The sequence below is a fragment of the Pimephales promelas genome, chromosome 19 (genome assembly GCF_988280905.1).
Source record: "Pimephales promelas chromosome 19, fPimPro1.hap1.1, whole genome shotgun sequence".
NCBI lineage: Eukaryota > Metazoa > Chordata > Actinopteri > Cypriniformes > Leuciscidae > Pimephales > Pimephales promelas.
In genome coordinates, this window is record NC_142787.1 from 12,019,700 (window position 1) to 12,047,643 (window position 27,944).

Below are 27,944 nucleotides of genomic sequence, written 5' to 3' on the forward strand. Positions count from 1 at the left end.
TAATCAGGACTAAAACAGCCGGTCTCGTGTGTTCAGCATCAAAACTCTCTGATATATATATATATAATTCCCATCTCACTTACTTACATACATACATATATATACTTGTCTCAATATAGCCCTCTGGCAGAAACACGGGCCTGTGTGAACTAGTGTGGCGCTACAGAAGGGCTTCAAGCGTCTGCCGGTGGGCCACGAGTCTTCTGTGTGACTGCAGGAGTGTGTGGGAACTGGACGCGCTCAGACACACTGACAGCAGAACTGCAGAGGACAGATCAAAAACAACCATTAATCATCTATTACACTATAATAACAACATATTCAATACATAATAACATTAACACGTTACAATAAAGCCCCAGTAGTTAAAGGTGCAGTGTGTAATTTATAGAAGCATCTAGTGGTAAGGTTGTGAATTGCACCCCACAGAAGTTACGGTGGCCGACAGGAAGCAGAGAGTAGCCAGTTAAGGCGAGACACGGCGGGCAAAAACATCGTTTTTTTTTTCACTGGTCAATTTTGTCTTCAAAATCTTCTTTCAGACTTGTGGTGAAAAAAAGTCTGAAATACACATTTAGGTCTTTATTTTACTACACTTACTACTTGTTATGTTTGCGTCTGTAGATTTCTCATAAATTCTTCAAAAGTTGTCGTTATAAATCATCCTGCTGCTCAGCGATCTGCACCCTGTCATCACACACACACCGTTAGAAAGCTCTCTTTCTCCTGTACAACGCTGTCGGATCCAAATATGGTCATTTCCTTTTTATCAGCAACCAATCGTGAAAGTAAAAGGGGGGGATTTAACTCTAAATGTGCGATCTCATTGGCTGATGCTAAATCTTTAAGGCCAGTTTTCTCAAAATGACTTTCATCTCATACTCCAAGTACGAAATCTCCACTTCAGTAGCACCTCTATACACCAAACTTTCCAGTCTTGTACCTAGTTATATTATGAAGACATTTACTGAGGGATTTGTAAATATATTATTCCTAGCCTGATTTATGTAACATTTTATTCCAAAAAACATATATATATATATTCTGTGTAAATATATGAAGAGTTCAGATGCAAAAGCCTCTAAATGCCATTTGAAATTTTCTTCTTTAATGATGATTTTTTATCAAACTTGTATATTTAAGTTCAGTAATTTCACTTAAATAACAATTAATAGGTAATTATCATTGCCATTTAAGTGAAATTACTGAACTTAAATATACAAGCTTGATAAAAATGATCATTCTAGAAGAAAATTTCAAATGGCATTTAGAGGCTTTTGCATCTGAACTCTTCATATTCTGATTTACAGGATAACAAAAGTAGTTATCCATTATCCCTCTGTAATTTTTTTCTCATCTAATATGTGAACACAATGAAAAAGGAATTTTGAACCTGGCTTTATCCAACAATCAGATTTCGTTATTTTTTTTAATATAAAAAATTACAGCTACATTACAGCTTCCGGCTACATCGCCCGTGACCTTTTGAACGTAATTACGTATTACGTGACGTTACAAACGCGCCTCACAGAATAGAGCTAGGCTAGCATTTGTCCTTAGAAAAGTTAAATTTTTGGAATAAGCATTGAAATAACCGATCGTTTCGCATGATAAGACCCTTATTCATCGTCTGGTGTCGTTTAAAGACTTTAAAGATTTGAAGCTGCATCTGAAACTGTTATTAACTGTCGTTTGGACCTCGGTTGGACCTGGTTCCCAATGAAGTCCATTATAAGGAGAAAAATCCTGGAATGTTTTCATCAAAAACCTTAATTTCTTTTCGACTGAGGAAAGAAAGACATGGACATCTTGGATGACATGGGGGTGAGTAATTTATCAGCAAAAGTTTTTTCAAAAGTGAACTAATCCTTTAAGCAATGAGGTTTCTTTACAAATATAAATTAAGAAATTAGGTTTACTTCATTATTCAGTGAAACGATATAATATTGCGAATATTATTTTTACTTGTTTATCAGTGTGTCTGTGTTTTATCCGCTGATTTTAGTTAGCTTCCTTGCACAAAGAACACAGTGAAGAAGCACGTTCGTCCGCTCAGGGCTACTGTAGAAACATGTCAGCGCATTTCAATGTAAGGGGACCCGCGGTAATAAAACACAACGGATCATTAAGTAAGGTCTTTATACTCCACTGAACACATAGTTATGTATACTATATTGCATTATTACAAATATTACACAATGCACCTTTAACATGATTTAACGTGCATTAACTAACATTTACAATGTGTAATACATTTCTTAAGGTATTTGTGCATAAACAAATGTTTACTATTTTTATATCTGAAAATAATAAGAATTTTTTTAAAAAATTGTAATGAAAATTAACAGTTAAAAAAAAAAAAACCCTCGTCCAAACCATGTATTTACATTACCCAAAGACATTTTGATGAACCTACAATACTAATCTGTATTTTAGAGCAGACAGAGTGTGTAGCTTTAACTCTGCCTGATATCTTTTTGACTGTTGACATGAAACTGGTCCTCGTGTGCTGTAGTTTGATGTACCTGGTGCTCAGAAGAGAATGGGCTTCCCGGCAGTTTTCTCCTGGACGTAGGAAGTGAAGCGCTTGAGGAATTTGGGATATTCTCTCTTGGCCACGGCCCTCAGGACAGACGCAGGAGCCCAGCCGCCAGGATTCACTGACACAACAACAGACAAACGTCCAGTCAGCATTCATATATATATATATATATAATTTTTATGTTATTTCTATATTTTATTATCTATTTGATAGAGATTATATGTTAGAGAGTACCGTTGGCCACATATGTGATTTTGCACAGGATGTTGTCTCTGCTGATCTCTTTGTTGCCCTCTGGTGGACTGACCAGCGTTTGGCAGATCATCCCAATGTTGATTTTAGCACGCACACATCTGTTGTTTGGCTGCATGAAGACAAAAACAATCAAACAATGAGTCACTAACATTTACATTTGTTCATTTAGCAGACGCTTTTATCCAAAGCGACTTACAAATGAGAACAAGAGTTAAACTAACAGTAGGACACAATATGCAAGTGCCATGACCCCTCTCAGTTTAATCTAACGCAGTACAGGTCCTTTTTTTTTATAATAACAAAAAAACAGAAGAGAAAAGAAAGTGTTGGTATTAGTGGATCAAGTAACTTTGCAGCAAATGCACAAAATCTGAATCAATTTGAAAGGTTTCCTGTCAACATAACCCTGTAAACTCAATGAACTGCTGCTTGGTTAATCATAAACATGCCGACTCAGCGGTTGCCATAGAGACCGACTCACCTGGGCATTCTCGTGGTCGACTGAGAAGTTGCAGACGAGCCACGTGTCTGGATCGTTCTCGTTATTGGCCACGATCTTGCGGATGGCAGACAGATACAGGACGTCTCTCTGGGATGCCGGCCACACTCTCTGCACGAGGAAAACACAACATGAGGAACTGCTCTTCCACTGAGCCCAGTGTCACTCACACACTCTTCTCACCTTATGAGTCTGGTAGATGATGACGGCGTTATCCGACAACGTTTCCACTACGCTGAAGTTTTCAACAGTAGCTGGAGACAAAAACGAGACCTAATATAAATGATGCCAGATGAGCTGCATGTAGTTCTGTGTGTGTGTATGTATGTGTGTGTGTGTGTGTGTGTGCGTGTGTACTCACTCTCCCAATCATTACGGACATCCGTGTCCCAGAAATAGTGGCAGACCTCATGACCTGTGACCCCTTTGACAGAGTGTGTGGCCTTCAGTGGGTCCAGCACAATCCCGTTCTCCTCCACCTCCCTCCGGTACACCTGAAACAAAGAGAGAGAACACACACACACACACACACACACATTAGATTGAGTTTCAGTTTTAAAGTTTGATCATCATAAGATGCTAAGCTAATGTCATGATGAGGTACAAACATACATGGAAATGATATTGTTAACAAAAAAAAAAAACTACATTTTTTAAAAACATTTTGAAATAAAAATTAAATATAAATATTAGATGAAAACATTCAACTAACTGAAAATAAGAAATGTTGTTTTAAAGAACTAACTGAAATAAATTAATTCTAAAACTAAAATAAAATATACATAATAAAAATAATATAAATAATAAAAACAAAAAACAAACATCTAAACTAAAATCAAAAAAGAAAGCTAAAAAATATAAAAATAAAACCCAACTATAAACATCAACTTAAAATAAAACTGAAATTATATATATATATATATAATATTAGTAAACTAAAACAAGTGTTAATTTAAACTAAAAATTAAAATGAAAGCTGAAAAAACTAAAAACACATTAGAGAAAACCAAAACTGAAATAAAAAATAAATATTAAAAAAAAAACTAATAAAAATGATAAATTAAAATGAAAGTCTGAAATATAAAAATAAAACTGAATTTAAAACATTAACAAATACTAATATAACATGCTACCAAATACAAGCACAAATATTAGGGTAAAGAGTGTACGTTTAAATCATTTGAACTACTCTCTTTCCGTACGGTCACTGTTCTGTGCTGTGTCCTGTATGTGGCCGTACTGTTGAGCTCACCTTCATCTCTCCCTCCTCCACCACGAGCTGCCAGTTAGCGTCTCCACCCACATCCTGCAGAGAGTAGGTCATGTGATTCTTCACCATCTCCTCCACCTGCCCAAAACAAAGCACAACAAGAAGGTCAGAGGTCATTCCCTCATTTAAAAGGATCTAAATAAAGAACATTAAAACTGAGCAGTAAAACTAATGAAAACGCATCAGCAACACTTTCTGAATTACTTTCATTAAATTGCTGGGTTTATTATATTATGACTGTAAACTTTATTACAGGCATTAAATTGCTGGGTTTAGAAAGGCTGCGTCAGATACAACACTAAATGATCAAATACAAATGACGAAACCGCTATTTAAAATGCGAGTATCAAATATGAACCCTATAATTAAAACAAAAGAGCTTTGATCATAACCAAACATTAAATATGATCTTACTAAGACATTATTGGCTTAAGTATATATATACACCTGTATAACTAAAGTATTACTACAACTACTTCATTTATTTACATAGTACAAACATGCAAACATTTTATTTTACACATAAGACCATGTGATTTAATAATGAAACCAGGAACATGAAATAAGAAAGCAAATTTGCTTCATTTTGATGTCATGGTGACTTAAAAAGCAAGATAGTTCCAGGAAATTACTGAATGTGGAAATTATGATTTCAAAAAGTATCATTAGCTATAATTTCAAAAAGCACAAAAACACACAAGGACAGAAGAAAATAGAGGTAACAAGGCAGACAATGTGGTTTTAATGTGGTGTAAATGTATATGCCCGCAAATAGCTGCAAATGCATCTACTGTAGTAATGTAACGTCCAGTCACCAGCTTATAATGAGTGTGCTAGAGGGCGCTGTTACCTCAGCACTGAATCGGTGCTCATAGAGTGAAGGAGTGAAGACTACAGCAGAAGATGAGGGAGAGGAAGGGCGAGAGAGGGGCTACACAGGTGAGGAAGAAGAGAGAAATGCAGCTTCATCAGGAGTGCAGAAATAAAGAAAATGGACTGAGACGACAGGGACACAGGAAGATGATCGTGATGAGAAGACCATGAAGAAGAACAAACTCACCTTCTCAGTGAATCGGTGCGAGCCCACGGTGGAGTAGGCGTCTCCTGAAGGCACTGAATTACTCCTCAGTATCCTGCTCTTCTCACACTGAGACTATAAAAACAAACACATGTTAATGATTACACACATTATTAACTTCCATAATGTGCCGTACTTCAAAGTGAAACTGAATAATCAATGGAAAATTAATTAGGGCGGAACTTGATTGTTTCCATTATTGCTTTGGATGGTGAAATGTTAATAATCATTTGTTTTCCTTACAATTGAGCACACTGATGTATCATGAGACATACTGAGATAATAAATCAACTATAAACTGTTTTCCATTTACATTTATAAAGCTACTATATTTTACACTTACATTTGGCAGATGCTTTTAACCCTAAAACCGTATTCTGGACAAATGTGGGCAAAATAGTTTTAATTTATTTAAAAAAAAAATACTTCCCTTGATCTGAGTGGTACAAGACTTGGCTACTTTTCCAAAGTTTGCCTCCTGAACACACACATTTTTTTTTGACTCAATTCTACAATGTTAAGTGGGTGAAAAAAACTCCTTAATCTTGTATTTGGGTCAAAAATGGGCACCCATAGAAATGAATGGGGAAAACTATCATTTAGAGCAGGGGTTCTCAACTCCAGTCCTCGAGACCCACTGCTCTGCATATTGTGTATGTCTCCCTTATTTAACACACCTGATTCAGATCCTCAGCTCGTTAGGATAGCCGTAGAGTCTATCTTAACGAGCTGAGGATCTGAATCAGGTGTGTTAAGTAAGGGAGACATACACAATATGCAGAGCAGTGGGTCGCGAGGACTGGAGTTGAGAACCCCTGATTTAGAGCATTCTAAAATAAGCCAAAATAAGACACCAGGTGACAGCAAAGTCACAGTTTTAGCTCTAAGAACTTATTGGAATGATATTTTAATGTAGTTATAAAACATAAAAATAATTTGCATAGAAAATATGGTACTTTTTGAAGTAAATAAATTCAAAAATACCCCCAAAATACAAAAAACCCACCATAAATGGATAGACAAAACTTTATCGAAGACAGTGATATAACATTTATAATAAATAAAAATTAGGATCACACCTGAGTCCTCAGTGTCCACAATTACAGGATTAAAGGGGAAATGAAGCAGTGAATCAAGTTTACATGATTTACAAGATGGATTTCCAATATAATCAACAATTATAAAAGAAACATTACAAATGTAAACATTTAGAAGAAAAAAAGAAAAAAACTTTGTATCTTTCGCCGACAGGGCGCCGCCATTGTGCAGGTGACGTCACGGGGTTGGTTGGCTCAAGTTTAACAGGCTCTGGGCATTGAAAATCGCGACATCAAACTGTGTTTACGCCAGTGTTTTGACCGCGAACGACTAATGTTAGGTACAGTCATTAGACAAAAAGACGACGTCTCAAGTTATATGTTGACAAACTGCACATAGAAACATTGTTCGCGATGTCTGCCGTCAGATATTCCCGTCTCGTCAACACCATGTAAGTTACGTTGCTGTGTAGAACAGTCAGTGGTGGTTTGGGGCGGAGAGCGGGTTTGCAACGCTAACTTACCAGGTGTCAGTGTGGCTGTTGTCCTGCGATGCCCTCCGTGTCAAAGTCCATCTGTTGTCAAGAGGTTGATCTTGAGCATGTGTTGCGTTGTCAATTCTGCATCACCAGCGCGCACGTTTACCATGCTGTGCCTGGAGTTAGACGTGTGGAAGCAGCGATGCTTTCCCTGAAGGATGTCAGAGCGGAGACACTTTTTCCTAGTATATGTAGGCTGTAGCTAACGTTACTAGCACTACCAGTGCGAAAATATGGACGTTTCATTTCTCCTTTAACAAATACGTGCTAACTTACATGTTATTGACGAGACGGGAATATCTGACGGCAGACATCGCGAACAATGTTTCTATGTGCAGTTTGTCAACATATAACTTGAGACGTCGTCTTTTTGTCTAATATCTGTACCTAACATTAGTCGTTCGCGGTCAAAACACTGGCGTAAACACAGTTTGATGTCGCGATTTTCAATGCCCAGAGCCTGTTAAACTTGAGCCAACCAACCCTGTGACGTCACCTGCACAATGGCGGCGCCCTGGCGGCGAAAGATACAAAGTTTTTTCTTTTTTTCTTCTAAATATTTACATTTGTAATGTTCCTTATATAATTGTTGATTATATTGGAAATCCATCTTGTAAATCATGTAAACTTGATTCACCGCTTCATTTCCCCTTTAAGGGCTATAAAGTGAATACGGTTTGAGGGCTCCCAAAAGCAACATGTCATTTGGTTAATGTGTCCCAGATTAAAATTGCAATCAGCAGTGTTTCTGCAGTTTTCAAAATCAAATTTAAGACTTTTGAATAAATCATGCATCTCAGATTCTAAACAGGCATGAGGCTAACAAATATTTATTTATTTATTTATTTATTTATTTTTAAGAAATTAATACTATTTATTTAGCAAGGAAATTTACTGGTTAAAAGTGACATTTATAGTTACAAAAGATTTCCATTTCAAATAAAAGCTGGCCGATTGAACAGAAGACAACGCATGTGTATCAGTACACTAGATCCATCTTAAAGGGACAGCAGCCTGATATTACTGCTGTCTGTGTGTGTTTAATGTCAATCAAACAACAAAAGACAAGAAAATCACTCACTCCTCTTGGCTGAATAGCTTTTGTAACTTTAATAATGAAGATTATATGCAATGTTGTTTTACATTTGATTACTTCAATTACTTGTTTATTTTATTTGTAAATTTGCTCTATTGTATTCATTTATTTGTGTTGTTGCTTGTAGTTGAATTATTTGTTTTTTTTTTGTTTTTTTAAATGGAGAGTAGTCCTTTTTCCCCTGAACATAGCACATACCGAACCATAAAACCGTGATAAAAACTGAACCGTGAGTCATTTGAACCATCACACCCCTAATATACACACACACACATATTCACATTCTGCATCAGAGCTGTCTGTAATAACACACCTGCTCTTCTATTTTGTCTTGTCGGTCCAGAGCGGCCTCCACGGCATCAAAGAACTCGTCTTCATTGATCAGGCTGTTCGGACCCTCCTGATGGACAGAACCAGAAGAACATCTTAATACGCTTCACTTCTGTTTTTAAGTTCCGCAGGCATTAGCGCACGTACAGAAACCGAACCCACCTCGTAATCGGGCCCTCCGAAATGAGACTTCTTCTTCAGCTCACTCAGAGCGGATTTATACGCTTCTTCCACCCTCCTCCTCTTCTCCATCTCCTGTAGAAGCATGAGACTTTAGCTGACTAAACACTCTGCTGCCGTAATGTTTAATGTCTTGGCTTGAGTAGATGTGGGCAGAGCGAGAGACTGTATAGGTGCAGGATTGTTGTGAAGCGCTCCATTGTTCTGATTGTAGATGTCAGTATTGTGCTGAATGCTGCTGACTGCGACACATTCAGCTCAATCTCTGTAACACACGCTCGCCACTTTCACACCTAAACCCACTAAAACTGCTGGATTAACTTCTCTGGCAAAGATACCGCAGCGGTCATTCACAGAAACAACAGCTTTCCATGTTTATAAGCACACCATCACCAAAACGATGCTCAAACTGTCAGATATGATTTGTTTCGTGGAAATAACCAGCACTTGCTGAATATGCTGAAGCAGCAGTATAGTGATTTAACATGGTAGTAAAAATTGGTTCACTATATAACTACTAGGGCTGGGTAAGAAATATCGATTTCTCGATATTAATCGATTCTCATTTTTACGAACCGATATCGATTCTTAAATCTCAAGAATCGATTAGTCGTCCTGTTTCATTTGAATGAATGGAACATTGTATCGCGGCTGCACGCACCCAAAAAAAAAAATCACAATAATCTTTGTCCTTTGTTACTATTGAAATGAAAATATTGAAATTGAGTCTCAATTTTCAAATTACGTCCATTTTCTTTAGAAATTCAAAAACATAAATTTTGTTTTGGCGCTGTGGCGTGAGATCGCTCTGGCGCAGCTCAAGAGAAGCAGCAACGCTGATCTCTCTTCCGGGTTAATAATACCAGTTACAGCGCGAAATAAACATGAATGAGCATCTGAAAGTGTGTTACAAGATAGAGTACAACTTATCGAAATCCGTATCATGTCACATTGATTCGCTCAATCAGCGTTTCAACCGAGGAAAGACGTCAGTTAAACAGCTTGTAATCAATGTCATGCATCTTCATATTTACCTCAGAAAACCCACATAAACTCGTTAGTCAGCTAGAGAAAATAACTTTAAAGAGGAGCATTTAACTATACACCATATTACATATGCATTATAATCTTAATGTTCTTCAATATTTAATGCATATTTGAATAAATGGCAAGTTTTTATGACAGCCACCATTTAAATGTTTATATTTCATATAATCTTCTTACTATAAAAATAAATAAAAGTGTAATTTAAGTGTTTGTATAGCTACAAAACAGTTCATTATTACCTTCATATTAGGCTAATGAAGCCTAGTAGGCTACAACTAGACTCCCATAGTTTACAGCATTAGTTAAGAGATTTGATTTCCTTGAGAAAATTTGCCATTTATTGTAACTGATATCCAAAATAATCAATATTGAATCGAATCAGAATCGAAATCGAATCGAATTGCAAGCTTGTGAATCGAAATCGAATCGAATTGTGAAATCTGTGTCAATACCCAGCCCTAATAGACCATTTCACAAGATGTAAACAACACTGGTCCAGAAGCACTTCCTGTTTCAGTTTGAAACTGTTTTCTTTATTTCACATGTAAAGAAAACATCTTAAAGATGTTTGTTTAACTTTTTGATTCAGTTTTAAATGTTCTGTTGGTTGTATTTTATCCCAGCTTTTATGTAGTGTTAAAAAACTGAAACAGGAAGTGCTTCTGGACCAGTGTTGTTTACATCTTGTGAAATGGTCTATAACTACAGTAGTTAAAACAGGAGGCTGAAATGCAGGTCTGAAAATCTGATGATGTTTGCTGCATATTAATAAAACAATAGAGTCCAGTCACATTAGTCACAAAACATTCTGATTGAATCAAACTCTGACAGAAGACATCTTTTATCAGATTAGTCTAGATTACACCAGTTTTATTTTAGAATTATTTATATAGAATTTATTAACATTTGCTAATTTTATCTTTTTATTTTCATTTTTTACTTTCATTTAGTTTAAGTTTTAGTATTTTTTAGTTTTTTTTATTTCAGTTAAAGTAATTACTTCATTCTAGTTAGAATAGTTGGAATAGTTGGTTTAAGGAAACATTTCTAATTTCAATTTGACACACTAGTCTGCACAAACTAGGCTGCAACGGCTGGCATTATTTTTATATGAAATCCATTTGAAACTGCAAGAATGTGAAAGGTCACACTGAAACTGAAGCTGACTATTGCTCTAGATGATTAGTTGATTAGTAGGAAGCCCTATAGCATCAATACATAACATTTCTAGCAATCTTATAACTTCTGCAGCCGGTGAATTGCCAGGGCTGATGTGCACTGTGAGGTTTCGCTCTGTGATTCAGCCCTCAGGCGGTTGACATATTGCTGTTGTGATAGTGACTCTGACAGATACAACATCCCTCTCATGATTTTAGTAGCTCAAGGACGAGCTTCAGACATGTCTCGTACCTTATCCAGTCTCTTCTGCCAGCTGTCCTCTCTCTTCACCATCAGGTCGATGCAGTGAGAAAGTGTGGCCAAGATCCCCGCCGTGGTCGCCTTGAAAGTGATGGCCTCTCCTTTAAAATCTATCCCATTAATGCCTTTATGACTCAAACACTGGAATACTGATGGGGAGAGAGAACCAATTCAGTCACACTCTTGTCTTTGGAGATTAATCTTAAATACATTATTTTACTAGACAGGGTTACACAGTGTCCAAAGCAGGCACGATGTAACAAACATCAATCGAACTTGAGGTGCTGAAAGGCGCTTTATCAATAACAATAATACCGGTATTTATTATTACTATTATTATGAAGCGATAAAACAAAATCACTTCCATGTTATTCTTTTTATTCCTAACCACTATCAGTAGTTGCCCAGTTATATTTCAAAGTATTTTAGGTTACATTAATATGTACTGTATGTATTTTAATTATTTATATATATATATATATATATATATACACACACTCACACACACTCACACATATATATATATTTTTAATTAGTTGTGTATTTTAAATTCATATATTCATATATGTTTAATATATTAATATAAAATAGATAAATTATTTAAGATGTATTTTTATACATACATATATATAGGCTGTGACTTTATTGCTTCACAATATTTTTTTTTAATAAAGACTTGGTTGGGACACGTTGCTGATGTGGTGTGATGGCCACATACAATTTAGCCATATCATTTTTCCATTAAAAAACAAAGCAATGCATAAATGCATAACTCACTGAAAACATCTCAAACGCAGTTCAAATGGAGAAATGCTGACTTTATGTTATAGGTTACACACAAATCATAACAATAGGCTCAAATTACTAGATCACTGGAGTAAATTAAATGGACAAACTGCTAAAATTGTCAGTGCCGCCCCAGTACCGTGTCCTCGAGCTGAATCAGAGAGAATTGATTGAGCGTGAAACCTGCTGAATTTTCACAAACGCAGAAATCAGAATGTGCTCACACTCACGTTTCTCCTTGCTGCCATTATTGTTATGCAGGAATTCTCCATCCGAGCGAGTGGTAGGAAAATCATCTTCATCATCCTCCACGACTGAGATGAGAACACAAACACACACACAGAGAGAGTCAGAGTGAACTCATTGACCAGTGGTTGGTGGTGCCCAGATCGGCCCATTCACACACTGAGAGTCTACTGTAGACGCATACTGTACAGGGGAAGGACTAGGGCAAACAAAAGAGGCAGTTGATCATTTGTGTGAATCAACAGGCCCTTGTGCTATAACAACAGATGCATCCAGAGAGAGCGAGAGGATCCGCACCAATGCAGACGAATCTGGATGTTGCTGCAGTCTGAATAAGACTTCAGCGTTGTCTAAACATGCAGAATCACTCCAACGCTCCGTCTACTCACTCTTGTCCCTCTGGAGCTCGTCTCTGTGAACAGCATCAGCACAGCCGTCGAAGTACTTCTGGAGCGTGTCCACCTGCCTGCACAAGATGTCCCGAAACGTCTCCATCTCGGACAGCTTCTCCCGCAGACTGTGGCCCTTCTGTGGGGCACATATGCAAACTTATTTGACTTCAGATTAGATATATTTATCATCTATAGCAGTGATGTTTTTTTTATTGGCATCGATCAATATTGGACATTTGGTTTGTGTTCTTCTCTTACCTTAAAGGAGGAGGTGGAGGTGGCCGAGTATCCGCTGGTGGCAGACGTGAGGGAAAGCATTGATCCATGTCTCCTCAAACTGGACTCGGAACCGTAACCAGATTCAGCCTGAACACAGACACACAAAGATAATGTGATATTCAGAGGCACTTTCACTTTAGTTCATCTGACAACAGAGTTAAATGTAAAAGCCAGGTTCATCTGCAACCTGGCACCACTTGCAGAATTTGATGACAACAAGCAGGACTATCGACCTAAAAGTGGAGCAGTGAATGCCTTGTGCATTGCAGCTTAAAAAAATGCAACTGGTCGACCAATAAGAATGTCAGTCGACCAAGACGGCATCGACTGATTAGTCGACTAAAGTTGACAGCCCTATTGGCATCGATAAGAAATGTCTCTTGAGCAGCAAATCAGCATATTATACTGATTTCTGAAGGATCATGTGACCCTCTCCTAATAAGTCATTACCTCAGTGCCTTATGCTACGTTCACACCGGACACGAATAGCGCGTCAGGCGCGAATGATTTCAATGTTAAGTCAATGCAAAGACGCGTTACGCGCGTAAAAAAAATCCTGGGGCGCGAATTCCTGAGCGTCTGGCGCGTTAAGCGCAAATGATTTAGTTAGTGCCATTTGTGCATTCACGCGTTTGACGCAAATTCGCGTCTGCCGCCCGAGTTGAAAAATCTGAACTTTGGCGTGAATTCGCACCGCATTAACCAATCAGGAGCCTAGCTGCTTGCTCACGTGGTGAATTGTCTGGATGCTTCAATAAATTATTTTGTAATATGACTAAATGCCTGGTGTGGCTATAATGCAAAACAAAGCAAATATTTTATCACTTAAAACATTATTTCTATATACGAGACATGTTCATTTTGTAAAACTAAGCAAAAGGAAGCTGGAGCGCTGCTGGTGTCACCAACACCCTGATGAAGGCCAGTGAGCCGATACGCGTTGGTGTTTTTTAATGGTTTAGCCCTCGATTGTTAAATAAAGGCCTTTTTCACTTTTGTAACCCTGAGTGCCTGGACTTGGATTTTTTTCCAATTTTTATGACATGTTCATTTTGTATTGAATGTTATTCATTCAATATCTAGATTATATGAAATAGTATGTAAAGACAATCAACATGTGCATAAGTTCGTGTCTGGACGTGAGAGAGAAAAAAAAAAAAAAAAAAATCACAGGACAGGTTAATAACTTTTGGAAGCTGGCTCTTTTTATCATCAAAACAAAAATAAATGACAGCTAGATTAGATGGATGAGGGAGAGGCTGATCCTCGCTCCGATGCGGGACAACAGGTCATCAAACTGTGGCGCGGGTCAGGCGGAAGTACCGCTGACAGCGGCCGTCATCCAGGCGCAGCTCATGGAGCGAGCAAATGGTGAAACTAGCCAAACGGTTCGCCTCCGAAGGGTCCGGTGGACACAAATACGGCGACGATGATCCAAACGCCGCTGTTCTAGCTCTCCAGAGCAAATACAGTGCGGTGAATCTCTCGATGAATGCTCGATCAACGTAAACAAAGATGGCCGTCAACGGGTCTCGGTAAATTTCGCTTCAAACTTTTTATTTTACCCGCGTCAGCGAAACTGACGCGCGAATTAACACAAAGTGGTCAAGTGTCAAGCTAGGCCCACAACATAGACGCGAATTTGACGCGCTATTCACGTTCGGTGTGAACGTAGCATTACTAGTTGTAAACAGCTGATGATAAAGATGATACTCTGGCTTTGAAACGTACTGTGGTTTAAAACTAAATAAATACATAATCTGTGAGGAAGAGGGGTGGAATCACTCTCAATCAATATTTAGATCAAACAAAAACTATAATACGAGATTTACACTGATATTTACACAGAAAACCTCAAATATGACACTTTAAAAACAACATACAGTCGTGCTCAGAATTAATGGCACCCATGGTAAATATGATGAAAACTGGCTGTAAAAAATAATTCTGCATTGTTTATCCTTTTGATCTTCCATTCAAAAAATTGGCAAAATTCTAACCTTCCATTGAAGCTAAAGAATTGAAAGTGGGGGTAAATCACACTATGAAATAAATGTTTTTCTCCAAAACACTCTGGCCATAATTGCTGGCACCCCTAGAATTTTTTATGAGAAAAATATCTCTGAAGTACATTCCCATTAATATTTAATTTTTTAAGCAAATCAGGGTGACTAGGAACATAAAATTGTCCAGCTATGACTTCTTGTTTCAAGGAGTTTAAATATGAGGAAGCACAAAGGTCAAATTCCCTGAATCATCCATCACAATGAATAAAACCAAAGAACATGGTTCTGATGTGCATCAAAAGATTGTTGAGCTTCACAAAATAGAAAGTGGATGTAAGAAAATAGCTAAAGAATTGAAAATGCCCATTTTGACCATCAGGACAATAATTAAGAAGTTATAATCAACTAAAGTTAAATATACTGCTGGATCTTGTATGTTGTGGGCCTATTTATTTGCTGGAGGTCCTGGACATCTTGTTCCGATACATGGTATTATGGATTCTATCAAATACAAAAAGATAAAAAATAAAAACCTGACGCCTTCTGCTAGAAATCTTATAATGGGCTGTGGTTGGATCTTCCATCAGGACAACGATCCAAAACATCAAAAATCAACACAAAAATTAGTTACGGAGCACAAAATGAAGCTTCTGCCATGACCGTCCCAGACCCTGACCTGATGAGTGGAGTGAACTGAAGAGATGAAGCACCAACATGGATCTGGGAATCTGCAGGATCTGGAGAGAGTCTGTATGGAGGAATGGTCTCTGATCTCTGGTCAGGTGTTCTCCAAACTCATCAGGCATTATAGGAGAAGACTTTGATCTGTTATCTTGGCAAAAGTTTACAGATCTGAGGTTGCAAAAAGTTTTTAATTACAGGGTGCCAATAATTATGGCCAGAGTGTTTTGGAGAAAAACATTTATTTCATAGTGTGATTTACCCCCACTTTCAATTCTTTTGCTTCAATGAAAGGTTAGAATTTTGCCAATTTTTTGAATGGAAGATCAAAAGGATAAACAATGCAGAATTATTTTTTACAGCCAGTTTTCATCATATTTACCAGGGGTGCCATTAATTCTGAGCACGACTGTATGTGTATGATGTGTGCGAGTGGTTGACCTGAACAATTTCCACTTCATCTTCAGGGTTCGTCACTCACACACAGACAGAAAGCACAGAGAGTCACTTTCCATGAACTCAGATCTCTCCTGTGGCTCATCTCATGAGTAACAGCCTCTTAAAAGACTTTTTTTAGTAGCATAAACACACAATGACTGTCTCCCCATGAGGCTTTGCCCAGAACATGACGGTACAAGCCCAGGTTATTGTATCTTTCCTCCAGATGAACTATTTTGACCTCCGTACCATGTACCTAATCTAGTCGATTTGAAAGAGGGGATGATGAAATCCCTTTCCTGTAGATAAGAAATGCCAGTAAATACACACAACTTAACAGTCACAACAATCTATTTTTAGAATAAATGTACTGTCAGAGTAGATAAGAGTCAAAAACAGTGTTCAGTAAAAGTAGTACTTGTAGCATTTGTGTTTATTGCCACATCAGCATTACCGGCTACATGGCAGATACATATTAAATATTTAACGCCATAATATAAAGTACAATATAATGAAAACAAACTTAGACAAAAAAAAAAATTAATAAGTACACATACAAATTGAGTTAAATTCCATAAAACATTATGTCCTTAAAAGCTTTAGCCTTCAGTGAGAGCTGATAAATAGATTTTTTTTTTCTGTTTGGGATTGCAGCTATTACTATAAATATTGCTTAAGAATACAAGTCCACTTTTTCATATTCTATGCTACAGAGCATTTTCAAAACTAGTATATGAAACAATTAGAGATGCACAATTGGCGATTGAATGATGAACACACTGCATCATGGGATACAATTTGTAGTATAAAGTATGCTACACTGAATATACACACTGTTTTAGTGAGGGCTTTAACATTGTCCTCCACTAGATGGCAACAGTGAGCTCAGTCTACGGTCGAGTGGGTTTAATCTGAGGTAACTATCGGGTAGAACTAGAGATAACCATTCAGGGCCAGTCCTGCGTTCACTCCAGCCAACCAATCACACTCTTACTGTGACTATGACATTGATTATCCCTCAGCTGACCATTCAAAAGTCAAGATTGAAGAAAAATACTGTCCGTGTCTAAGTTACACAATCAATAGCCTCAGCGGCTGGTGTGCAGATGATAAACTTCAGGATGATAACAACCATTACCACCGTATCACACACCACACACACACCAAATCAATAAACCTAATGAAGAGATTGAAAAAGACAGCAAGAGAAGGAATTGTAATCAGTGTCATGTTTAATTCAGAAGCAGTTTCATATCATTAAAAAAATATATAGTGCGTGTTTGTGATGTGTGCAGTGTTATTTTAGTATAATATATTTAATATAGTGTAGTTATATTATTTAAGTCATTGAGTATGTGTGTTATCAAACTCTGCTGATGTTTAGAAGCCATTGACAAAACAAAACCTCTGAGATGCGATTAAATCCAGCAGGTTTTGTAGATCCTCATTTCCAGTAGCTTTTTGAGAGTGTGGTGTTGACACAATGAGAGTGAAAGGCTTAACACAATACAGCTCTGATTAGATTTACAGATTACGCTCACAATCTGCAACAACAGGCAGATCTGCACAGCACCACCCATACGGGTCTGTGGCACACCCTCCGTGTAACTCAAGCCACAGATTTGTTATTAAAGGTGCAAATAGACTATGTTGTGCTCTTGCTATTTTTGGTTCTCACAGAACGGGATTTTTTGAAAGATAATTTAATAGTAATTGCACTCGCAAATGTGCAATTAGCTCATGAAATAATTTAGAGCAGAGCATGTACATTAAAGCTTAGATTCCCCTTGATCACGCGCAGCGTCTCTTCCACTCGCACGCTGTATTGTGTATCTTAAGTGCAACATGGAGTTTGAAGAAGTAAAGAAAAAAATTAATATGAAGGAAAGTCGGAGGTATGGAAATATACATATAAGTATTCGTGGGCAGTGACAACATGTGTTGGCTTCATTACGTGCAAATGCGGCGTGCTGCTCGCCTATGACAGCAAAAATAGGATCATTCATTCAGATCCATTTGCGATCCATTCGATTCTGAATAAATAAACAACGTAGTTTACATGCTTCGTCCTTGTTACATTATTCATAAAGATAATAATACATGCACACAATTAATGCAATACTTTCAACTTATGTGTGCAAAATTCAGAATTAAATGAATGTGCAGCAATTTGTACAAATTAAATAAGCGCATTTACTTTCATTTTTATTCAAATATTATAATGTTATTTTTTTCCATGTTGATTATGAAAGTGAACAGAGTAGCTAGATAGGAGGATGCGCAATTTCGGGAGACATGGATGGTTCCATGGTGGTTCATGATTTTGACCACTTCATTTTGATTAGTAGAAAGCCTTTTTTTTAAAGTGAATTTCGTTTTGTATAAATTGTATCTTAATTTTAATACATTTTTCATCAACCAATTGCCTGGATATAATAAATAAGAAGCAAATATCGCAGACAATATAATTATGACATGACACCGACGAACCGCGGTCACCACGTGAACTGGAGCAATCTCATCATAAATTAAATCAAGTCTCGGCATGCTTGTCACCGAATTTACAAATGCACATCTTGCTTGTTGGACGCACACATATGTAAAAATAACATTATTTATAATAATAAATTTTTTAAGAATATTTGCTTGCTCAATTTAATAAAATTAAAACTTTCATTGTGATAATTAAAATAATTAAATAGTAAAATAATTAAAATAATAAGTAAATATTAAGTGACCAATTTTTGCACATTTATAGTAAGTCAAGTCAAGTCAAATATATTTATGTAGCGCTTTTCACAATACAGATTGTATCAAAGCTGCTTCACACAATCAATCAAGACATCACAGTGTTTGTTTATTCATGAAAAAAGACAAACAAGATTGGTAGAGCTGATCAATGGTATGATGGGTCATCTAATTTGAATATCCCCAACTGAGCAAGCCAAAGGCAACAGTAGGCTATATTTAGATTATATATATATATATATATATATTTTTTTTTTTTGCTCCCTCCTGTATATGGTCTAGCACCCTTAAAAACATTTCTGGCGTCACCCCCAGTTATAACGGCACACGTATAAAAAATGGTTGGGTTTAAATCGGGCTCGGGCTCACAATTAGAGTTAATATGTCAGGTCGGGCTGGTCTCGGACACAACGTGTGCGGGCTCAGGTCGGGCCCGATCTAAGCTCTAATGTACATGTACATTAATTTTCCAGACCTGTGGAATATATAGCAAATATACAGAATCAGAACTGATGTAGCGCTTTTGCAGTGAGAAACATGGTATATATCCCACAATGCAATGCGGTCCACTTCATATTTCTATTTCTTTTTCCTTTCTTTCTTTTTTTATCCTTAACCTGTTGAGATCTAATCAAACAATGAGATAAGACACTTCAATATAAATATGGATAAAAAAAGTTTTGTGGCCAGATATCTGATTTTTTTTATCCACATTGAGCACTTATTTACTTAAAATGAACAGTCTTAACCCTTCAGGAAATTGAAAACAAATATTGATGACATCCTACACTACAAAGATTTTTGTCCAATCAAATGCACTGTAGAAAAAGAATGCCCATTCCAACTGCAACCAACAAGCACATAGCAAATCACTGTTGCGACAACTAATTCCTATAGGCTATTTTTCTTTTAAGAATTTAACCCACCCAAACTTCCTGTTTCTAAAACAAATATGTCAATATAAGAAATAAAAATCCACTTGTCAAGGGATTTAATAGGTTCTGAACTAAAAACACGAATTACTCAGCTGATAAGCAGGCTATTCCTGTTGTACCCGTAATGAGAAATGATAGATAGGGGGAACGTGTCCTTGGGAGGAATTTCAGCAGTGATTCAGAACGAAAGGTCTCTTCCAAGAAGAGCTGTGTGTGTGTGTGTGTGTGTGTGTGTGAGTCATTATCAGAGAGGGGTCATCCTCAAGGCAAGGGAAGTATGAATGGACGGGGAAGTATGTGTGTGTGTGTGTGTGTGTGCAAAAGTGACCCTCCCCCTCCAGGCAGCAGAAATCAGAAGCACGTGTGGCTCAGGGTGTGTCCTCGAGATACGAACACTTGTGCAAACTCAGCAGACTTTGAAAGAGGCAGACCAAAACACTAGGGTGGGAATCTCTAGGCACCTCACGATTCGATTACGATTCAGAGGGCTGCGATGCGATAACACTATCGATGCATCTTTGTTTTTCTATACCGATTTTTTATTTTCTCACTGTGTGACTATTTGGTACTTTTAAAGCCAAGTATTTGCAACGATCCATAATGAATTTACTTCCAGTATATTTTATTAATCAAACAAAAGGAAGTGATTTGGTAATAGATTTCGAGTTAGAGTTTGTAATTCACTTTGCCTTTTCCGAGTTGGGTGGAAGCTTTTAAGGTTGTTCTGGTTTCCACCTCAGCGCTGTTTGATCTGACATGGTTTATAACAGAATTTTGTGCCGAATTTGATCATCTTGCTGCGATGTTATTAATTTTGCGGTGAATTCTAACGTTTCCTCACTGAATCTCCCAGCACTGTGTAATAACAGTGTCGCGTGGTTGAGATAGGCCCACGAGTAAACCTGTTCTGAGCAGCGCAGCTCAAGCGAATAGCGCAGTTATGTTCCACTTTCGTATCGTTTGCCGTTTCTCGAATGCTATTGGATTTCTCGCTCAACCATAGTGTGTCTCTGTTATGTGCACAGATGCAAGCAACAGACTGTCCAGGCAACTTTTGCGTTACATCAGGGCTGGACTGGGACAAATAAATAAATAAATAAATAAATTAGGGCTGGGGTAAACGATTATTAACTAAACGATTAGTTGGGCGATTATTTTATCGATTAGTCGACTAATCTAATGACTAATTGGACGACTAATATAAAGAATATTTTTTCTGCTGCTCAATTAATAAAAAAACAATATCTCAAATAAATACTAGCATACTGAATCAAGATACTATAAGCTGGCTAACGTTAGTCTAATGTTATGTATTTGAACACAATCATTATAACTCTACAACCGCCAAAACCGTGTTATTAAAATATTTTTTACAAACATTTTTTATCATAGAGAATGTTTTAATATTAATATCAGCTGAGGAGGGAAACGGAGGCGGAGTTAGTGGTGCGATCGGAGGCTGCTACTACTGGAGATGAATCGGGAGAGGGATCGGGAACAACGGAATCGGGACAACCTCTGTCTCGTATGCACGCTCGCTCTAGATTCCGGGAGATTTTAACTAATTTGCGGTAATACAAGCTGATCACGACATGAGTAGCTCAACAGGTAGAAAGATAAACTCATCTTTCAGGCATTTGACCGACCGGGCTTCAGCGTGAGAAATCAGGGGTGTGTGAGCGCCTGAAACCAATCAAATGCGGATGTCGTATGACGGCCAATGCGTAAGGCAGCTTGTACCAGGAACACTTTAAGGTTGTGTTTATATATTTTAAACCACTGAATCGCTATAAAATCGTGATTAATTCGATTCTTAGCCTTTTAAATCGATTATTCACGTAAATAAACGATTCACGATTCAAAATACATGTTTCAGGATCGATGCATATGCATAGCCAGGATTTATAATCGATGCATCGAGAAAACGAGTGAATCGTTACACCCCTATCTCTCTCTCTATATATATACACACACACACACACACACGTCACAATAAGTCCCTTCCTCTCATCTCATTTCTAAAGTGTTTCGTCGCTCAGCAGATTCGATCATGACGTCTTTCTCACCGTTCCTCTCATCTGGCTTTGATTGTTTTTGTTTTTCTTACTTCTTGAGTGACAGTTTTCTGTCTGTACCTGCAGTGCCCACATCCTCTCTCTCACTATCGAGTATTTTACTACAGCTATGCGAGTGGCATGTTCACTCATGCATGTTAGTACTGATCTGCAGCATTTTTGTGTTCATATGCTTTGAGAAAGAGTGTGTTAAATATCATGTATGATCATCATACACAGTTTATATATATATTTTTTTTTAATTTGCGTTACTGTAGGATTGTGTATTTGAGACCTAAAATGACTTCCTGGTGTGTGTGTGTGCGTGTGTGTGTGCGCGTGTGTGTGTGTGCGTGCATGTGTGTGTGTTTGTATATGTTAGTCACTTCAGTGATGTGCTCTGCCCCTCAGATAATGTCAACAGACTGACTCACATTCATAATCTTACACACGGTCAATCTTTTCCCTTGATTTCTCAATGAACTAGTATTCAGCAAGAGGCCTGTGATTGGGCAAATAACCCACTCTGAACCAAATATGTCAAATAAAAAAAAAAAAGCAGAGGTTGGTTGTCAGTCAGATGTTGGTCAGATTGCTGTTTCTTGTCTACATGTGTGGTTTCAGACAAACCAAACTTAATACTGATAGTCAATAGTCTGGCTGCATGAGAAGAGAGCCTGTTGGGTAAAGACCGGCATGTTAGGGGGACTCACCCTGTGAAGCTCGATGGAATCGATCCACTGGTTGCGATGTTCTGGGTCCTGAGCCCGGAGATACCACACGCTATCATTGACACTGATGTCCAAACGGCACTCGTCAAACTCGTGAGGCTACAGAGAAAGGGATGGAGAATACTTATTAGATTGATATGCAAGATCTGATTATCAAACACCATTACTAACGATATTGATTTTTTGATTTTTGTAAACAAAATGGTTTTTGGTAATGGATGGATCCAAATACTCAATCTGTTGTTGATGAGGAACAGACAGAACCACCATAGCTAGGAGGGAAAAAAAAGGGCCTTGACCCACAGAGCCAGCTGGGAAATGTGAGATATTTCCCTCTGAAAAAAAAACTAAACAGCATCCATGTCTGCTGTGTGAGAGTGTGTGTGTGTGTGTGTTTGGTATTATTGCCAGATGTTGATCTCCGCAGACCTCACACTGCTCTATGAAATCCAGATGATGCGTCAAACACTCCTTTCCCTCAGTCTGATATACTGCACTCCACCAGACCTGTTTCTTTTCACTTCCCTTTATTATACATTCCTTGCCTCCCTCTATCCAACAACAATTACAAATTAGGGCTGCACGATAAATAGAAAGTATCAACGGCTTGCGATAACTGCATGATTTTAATACTCCAATAAAATAAAAGTAAGTTTTAGGTCATCGCGGACAGCAGATAGCAGACTGGACACATAATACCTGTAAAATGCTTAATGTTATTCAACGCAATAAGTGAAGTACTCATGCACACAGAAAGCCATTGAGTATGGGCACCAAAACAAATGCCCATTTTGGTGAATATTCATGTGGGAAAGTACATCAAGCCGATTATTAGGCAGGCGCATCTGTGGGCAGTCGTGGGACACGTGTTTGACGCACGCTGCCACTAGAGCCAAGGCGCCATCCAGCTCGTCGGCAGCAGCTGAGGTTAGGTGTCTTGCTTATGGACACCTCGACACTTCTGGTTTGTAGACAACCTACATGAACCACTGAGCCACTGCCGCCAGCCACTGGATAGACTGGTAGTTTAAGTTGCATTATCACAGTAGAAGAGTTGCTATCATGTCACAATAAGTAAGCAATATTTTTGCAATTCCAGAGTGAATCTTGGACTTTTTTTTGTTCTGTTTGTGTGTCTTATATTTGAGACGGTCACTCAATGCAGAGAAATATTAAAAAAGAGACCAACGCACTATAGGCTAGTGACAGACTGGCTTTGCTTTACTAGCGGGTAGCTATAGACAGACCCGGTGCTAATTTGGCACTGGAAACTTAACGACTATTATCTACCTCACCGAATATCGACGCGGATTTCTGTGCGATTCCAACACCGAGTGACACGACGTGCGTGTGGCGAGCTGTACCTCCGGGAACGGTGCAAAACAAAACAAAATTTGCGTCGACAAAAATATGACGTCTACGTGATTTTGACGTTGAAACGTCGGCGCACGGCTACAGGCCTATCGTAAAGACTGAGGAGTGTTTTATTTCTACATTTGATTATTCAATTTCGGTTGTTAAATAAACCTAATGAAAGTCAAAACCTGGTGATTACTCTCTCTGTTAAGTCTACACCAGGGACGTGCACAGGGGGGTTGCTCAGGTTGCCCGGGCAACTGCCCATATGCCCTTCTCGACTCAGGTTGCCCTTCTGAGGAAAAAAAAAATCGTACAATGGATGTAGAATTTCACGTAGGCCTAGACAAAAAATAATATAAAAATCGCAAAGCCTCATTCACTTTCAAAAAAAAAGAAAAAAAAGAATTAGAAAGTCAAACTGTTTCCACGAAACCATAGACTGCACGCGACCGGTGCGTATGGTAAGGCACCGCAAATTACTCAGGCCGCGCCTCCATCTCGTGTCGCGCGCTAATTAATGTGTACGAAGTCCATGACAAAATGAAGCGAAACTATGCTTCTCGTCACGAAAAGAGGAAGAAGAAAAACATGAGAGTGAATTGCGGGAACAGCAGTCAGGTAAACTTGTGTTCTGTCCTCTCTAGTGTCAGCAAAGTTTGATGGTTTGTCTGGGCAGGCAGTGCATCTCTTGCATCACTTTTTGCCTGACAAAAGTGAGAGTAAAATACCATTATTTATTACGTTTTGTTTTTGATAAACGACAAAGTGCAACAACAGTGTTTGTTTACTGCAGCTCGGAAAACATAACCGCGTCGCGTGTGTTGCGTTCATATGCGCGTGCACGAAATGAAACTCGCATTTTTCAAGCAGAAATGTGGAGACCAGAGAAATACTGTACAATACGTGAATGATGGCACTCCCAATCAAAGTACACATTATAAAGACACTGATTATCTAGTCTCAGTGTAGTTAAAAACTCTAAACAACTGCACTAATTATGCAAGATATAAACCAATGTATTGGCAATTTGACATTGATTGACTATTGATTTATAGGCTATATTGAATTTAAAATGATGATTAGATTCTGGTCAATATGAATGCAAATCCCTCAGTAAATAACCATAAATTAAGATTTGCTTTAACATGCATAAAAAAAAAATAGATAAAAATCATAGGCTACTGATTCCGAAAATACCCTGGCTGTAGAGAGAACCAAAGTTAATCCCAAAAGCCAAAGTTCAGGGTTGTACTTTTATTATTTTCTTCTTGTTTATGTTTACGTTAATATTCACTTGTTATCTTAACATTCTATAAAAATGCTTTATTCAGTAAATAGTGTTTGTTTGAAACTCATTCTATTCTATACTGTTGTACTTATTCTTTGACTGTTTTGTTTAAAGGAGGGAGGATTGTATTGGGCGGTATTGAGTGGCAATGGCAAATGGTTTATATGGCTCACGGCATCACAGATCAGGTAGAGGGCCCCTTAGCAGAATTTTGCTTAGGGCCCCAGGGGGAGGTCAGGATTGGCAAAAAAAAGAATTGTATTTTTTCCCGAAATCTAAGCGTTTTTTATTTTTTCGAGTTTTTTCGAATCCAGATTCAATCAATCCAGATTATTTCTTTTCAAATAAATAAATAAATAATAATTTAAAAAACAATAAACAACAATATGAAGAACTCTTTTGCTCATTTGTCTCATCTCTGACATTTTGCAATCTTTATAAATAATTATAAGACCATAAGTGAGGCATTGCGTTTGGACATAAACACGGCCAGATAAGGCAATTTGGAAGGGGACAAATTCAACTGAATATACACTCACCGGCCACTTTATTAGGTACCCCATGCTAGTAACGGGTTGGACCCCCTTTTGCCTTCAGAACTGCCTCAATTCTTCGTGGCATAGATTCAACAAGGTGCTGGAAGCATTCCTCAGGGAGTTTGGTCCATATTGACATGATGGCATCACACAGTTGCCGCAGATTTGTCGGCTGCACATCCATGATGCGAATCTCCCGTTCCACCACATCCCAAAGATGCTCTATTGGATTGAGATCTGGTGACTGTGGAGGCCATTTGAGTACAGCAAACTCATTGTCATGTTCAAGAAACCAGTCTGAGATGATTCCAGCTTTATGACATGGCGCATTATCCTGCTGAAAGTAGCCATCAGAAGTTGGGTACATTGTGGTCATAAAGGGATGGACATGGTCAGCAACAATACTCAGGTAGGCTGTGGCGTTGCAACGATGCTCAATTGGTACCAAGGGGCCCAAAGAGTGCCAAGAAAATATTCCCCACACCATGACACCACCACCACCAGCCTGAACCGTTGATACAAGGCAGGATGGATCCATGCTTTCATGTTGTAGACGCCAAATTCTGACCCTACCATTCGAATGTCGCAGCAGAAATCGAGACTCATCAGACCAGGCAACGTTTTTCCAATCTTCTATTGTCCAATTTCGATGAGCTTGTGCAAATTGTAGCCTCAGTTTCCTGTTCTTAGCTGAAAGGAGTGGCACCCGGTGTGGTCTTCTGCTGCTGTAGCCCATCTGCCTCAAAGTTCGACGTACTGTGCGTTCAGAGATGCTCTTCTGCCCACCTTGGTTGTAACGGGTGGTTATTTGAGTCACTGTTGCCCTTCTATCAGCTCGAACCAGTCTGGCCATTCTCCTCTGACCTCTGGCATCAACAAGGCATTTCCGCCCACAGAACTGCCGCTCACTGGATGTTTTTTCTTTTTCGGACCATTCTCTGTAAACCCTAGAGATGGTTGTGTGTGAAAATCCCAGTAGATTAGCAGTTTCTGAAATACTCAGACCAGCCCTTCTGGCACCAACAATCATGCCACGTTCAAAGTCACTCAAATCACCTTTCTTCCCCATACTGATGCTCGGTTTGAACTGCAGGAGATTGTCTTGACCATGTCTACATGCCTAAATGCACTGAGTTGCCGCCATGTGATTGGCTGCTTAGAAATTAAGTGTTAACAAGCAGTTGGACAGGTGTACCTAATAAAGTGGCCGGTGAGTGTATTCCTTCATATAGCCCGTGAGGGGGGAGGAGGGGGGGGGGGTGCCCTTTTTTCAGGTCAGAGCAACTGCCCCTCAAAATTCCTGTGCACGTCCCTGGTCTACACTAATGTTAAAATGACATTTCATTTTTATGTAATGCTACAGTAAAACACTACTGTTCACTTTCAGAAGTTGTAGGGGTGCTTCTCCAAAAAAGTTGGTTGCATTTTGTTTATATCTTTCTTTTAATTTTTTTAAATGCAATTCAAATTTATTTTACACACTTAAAGCATAATCGTATCACATATCAAACATTGCATTATTTAACGAGTCAGCGCACATCACATTTTGATGTCTTCAATATTGTGCAGCCCTAATACAAATTATCCTAAGCTGAGTTAAATCCAAGGCCAATTAAAAAATGGTGATCCAAAAGAATGAATGACATAATCACTTTAGGGAAATTACAGTGTATGTTTGTTGTTGCATGCAACCATCGATGACAAAGCTATAAAAAAAAGAAAAATGTTTGTCTATATTTTGCTGTCACTCACAGAAAATGTTGTCTGACACAATCCTCACATGACGTGAGTAATAATCAATGTCACAACAAAGCGATATATCAGGCTACATCAATAGAGACAGAGTATTTAAATAACTGCAAACAATATGACAGACACCTGGTCTTCTAGATGAAGCATGAGGAGCTCATTCAAAGGCTGACACTGATCACAATATGAAGAGGCATGACAGGAGACGCACAAGGACGGAGAGGGGCTGTTTTAATGGGGAGAGAGAATAATCACTCACATCTGAGCAAGGACACGTATCACACCACAGAGCAAAACCACAACAACACACCAAACACAGAGCAAGAGGCCTGGAAGTACTAAACACTGAGACATGACTAGAAACACAGTATCTTTCCACTACTAAAATTTTCTTAGCAAATGTTAAAACGCACATCAACCGATT

General features: G+C 38.2%; 1 protein-coding gene across 2 annotated transcripts in view; it reads right to left on the minus strand.

Moving 5' to 3' along the window:
- Positions 1 to 27,944, minus strand: part of cert1b (ceramide transporter 1b) — a 46,342-nt gene continuing 18,398 nt past the window's right edge. The window contains exons 3-18 of one of the 2 annotated variants that reach the window (XM_039661076.2): positions 22,571 to 22,687; positions 12,975 to 13,082; positions 12,714 to 12,852; positions 12,309 to 12,392; positions 11,284 to 11,441; positions 8,809 to 8,901; positions 8,630 to 8,716; positions 5,627 to 5,719; positions 5,417 to 5,497; positions 4,549 to 4,644; positions 3,658 to 3,790; positions 3,480 to 3,550; positions 3,279 to 3,407; positions 2,777 to 2,906; positions 2,526 to 2,660; positions 1 to 261 (exon numbers count right to left, since the gene is read on the minus strand). In XM_039661076.2, coding sequence (XP_039517010.2) covers positions 2,533 to 2,660; positions 2,777 to 2,906; positions 3,279 to 3,407; positions 3,480 to 3,550; positions 3,658 to 3,790; positions 4,549 to 4,644; positions 5,417 to 5,497; positions 5,627 to 5,719; positions 8,630 to 8,716; positions 8,809 to 8,901; positions 11,284 to 11,441; positions 12,309 to 12,392; positions 12,714 to 12,852; positions 12,975 to 13,082; positions 22,571 to 22,687 — 1,647 coding nt within the window. In that variant the 3' untranslated portion in view covers positions 1 to 261; positions 2,526 to 2,532. The remainder of the gene's footprint in view (positions 262 to 2,525; positions 2,661 to 2,776; positions 2,907 to 3,278; positions 3,408 to 3,479; positions 3,551 to 3,657; positions 3,791 to 4,548; positions 4,645 to 5,416; positions 5,498 to 5,626; positions 5,720 to 8,629; positions 8,717 to 8,808; positions 8,902 to 11,283; positions 11,442 to 12,308; positions 12,393 to 12,713; positions 12,853 to 12,974; positions 13,083 to 22,570; positions 22,688 to 27,944) is intronic. The other variant, XM_039661077.2, reaches the window with a different exon arrangement.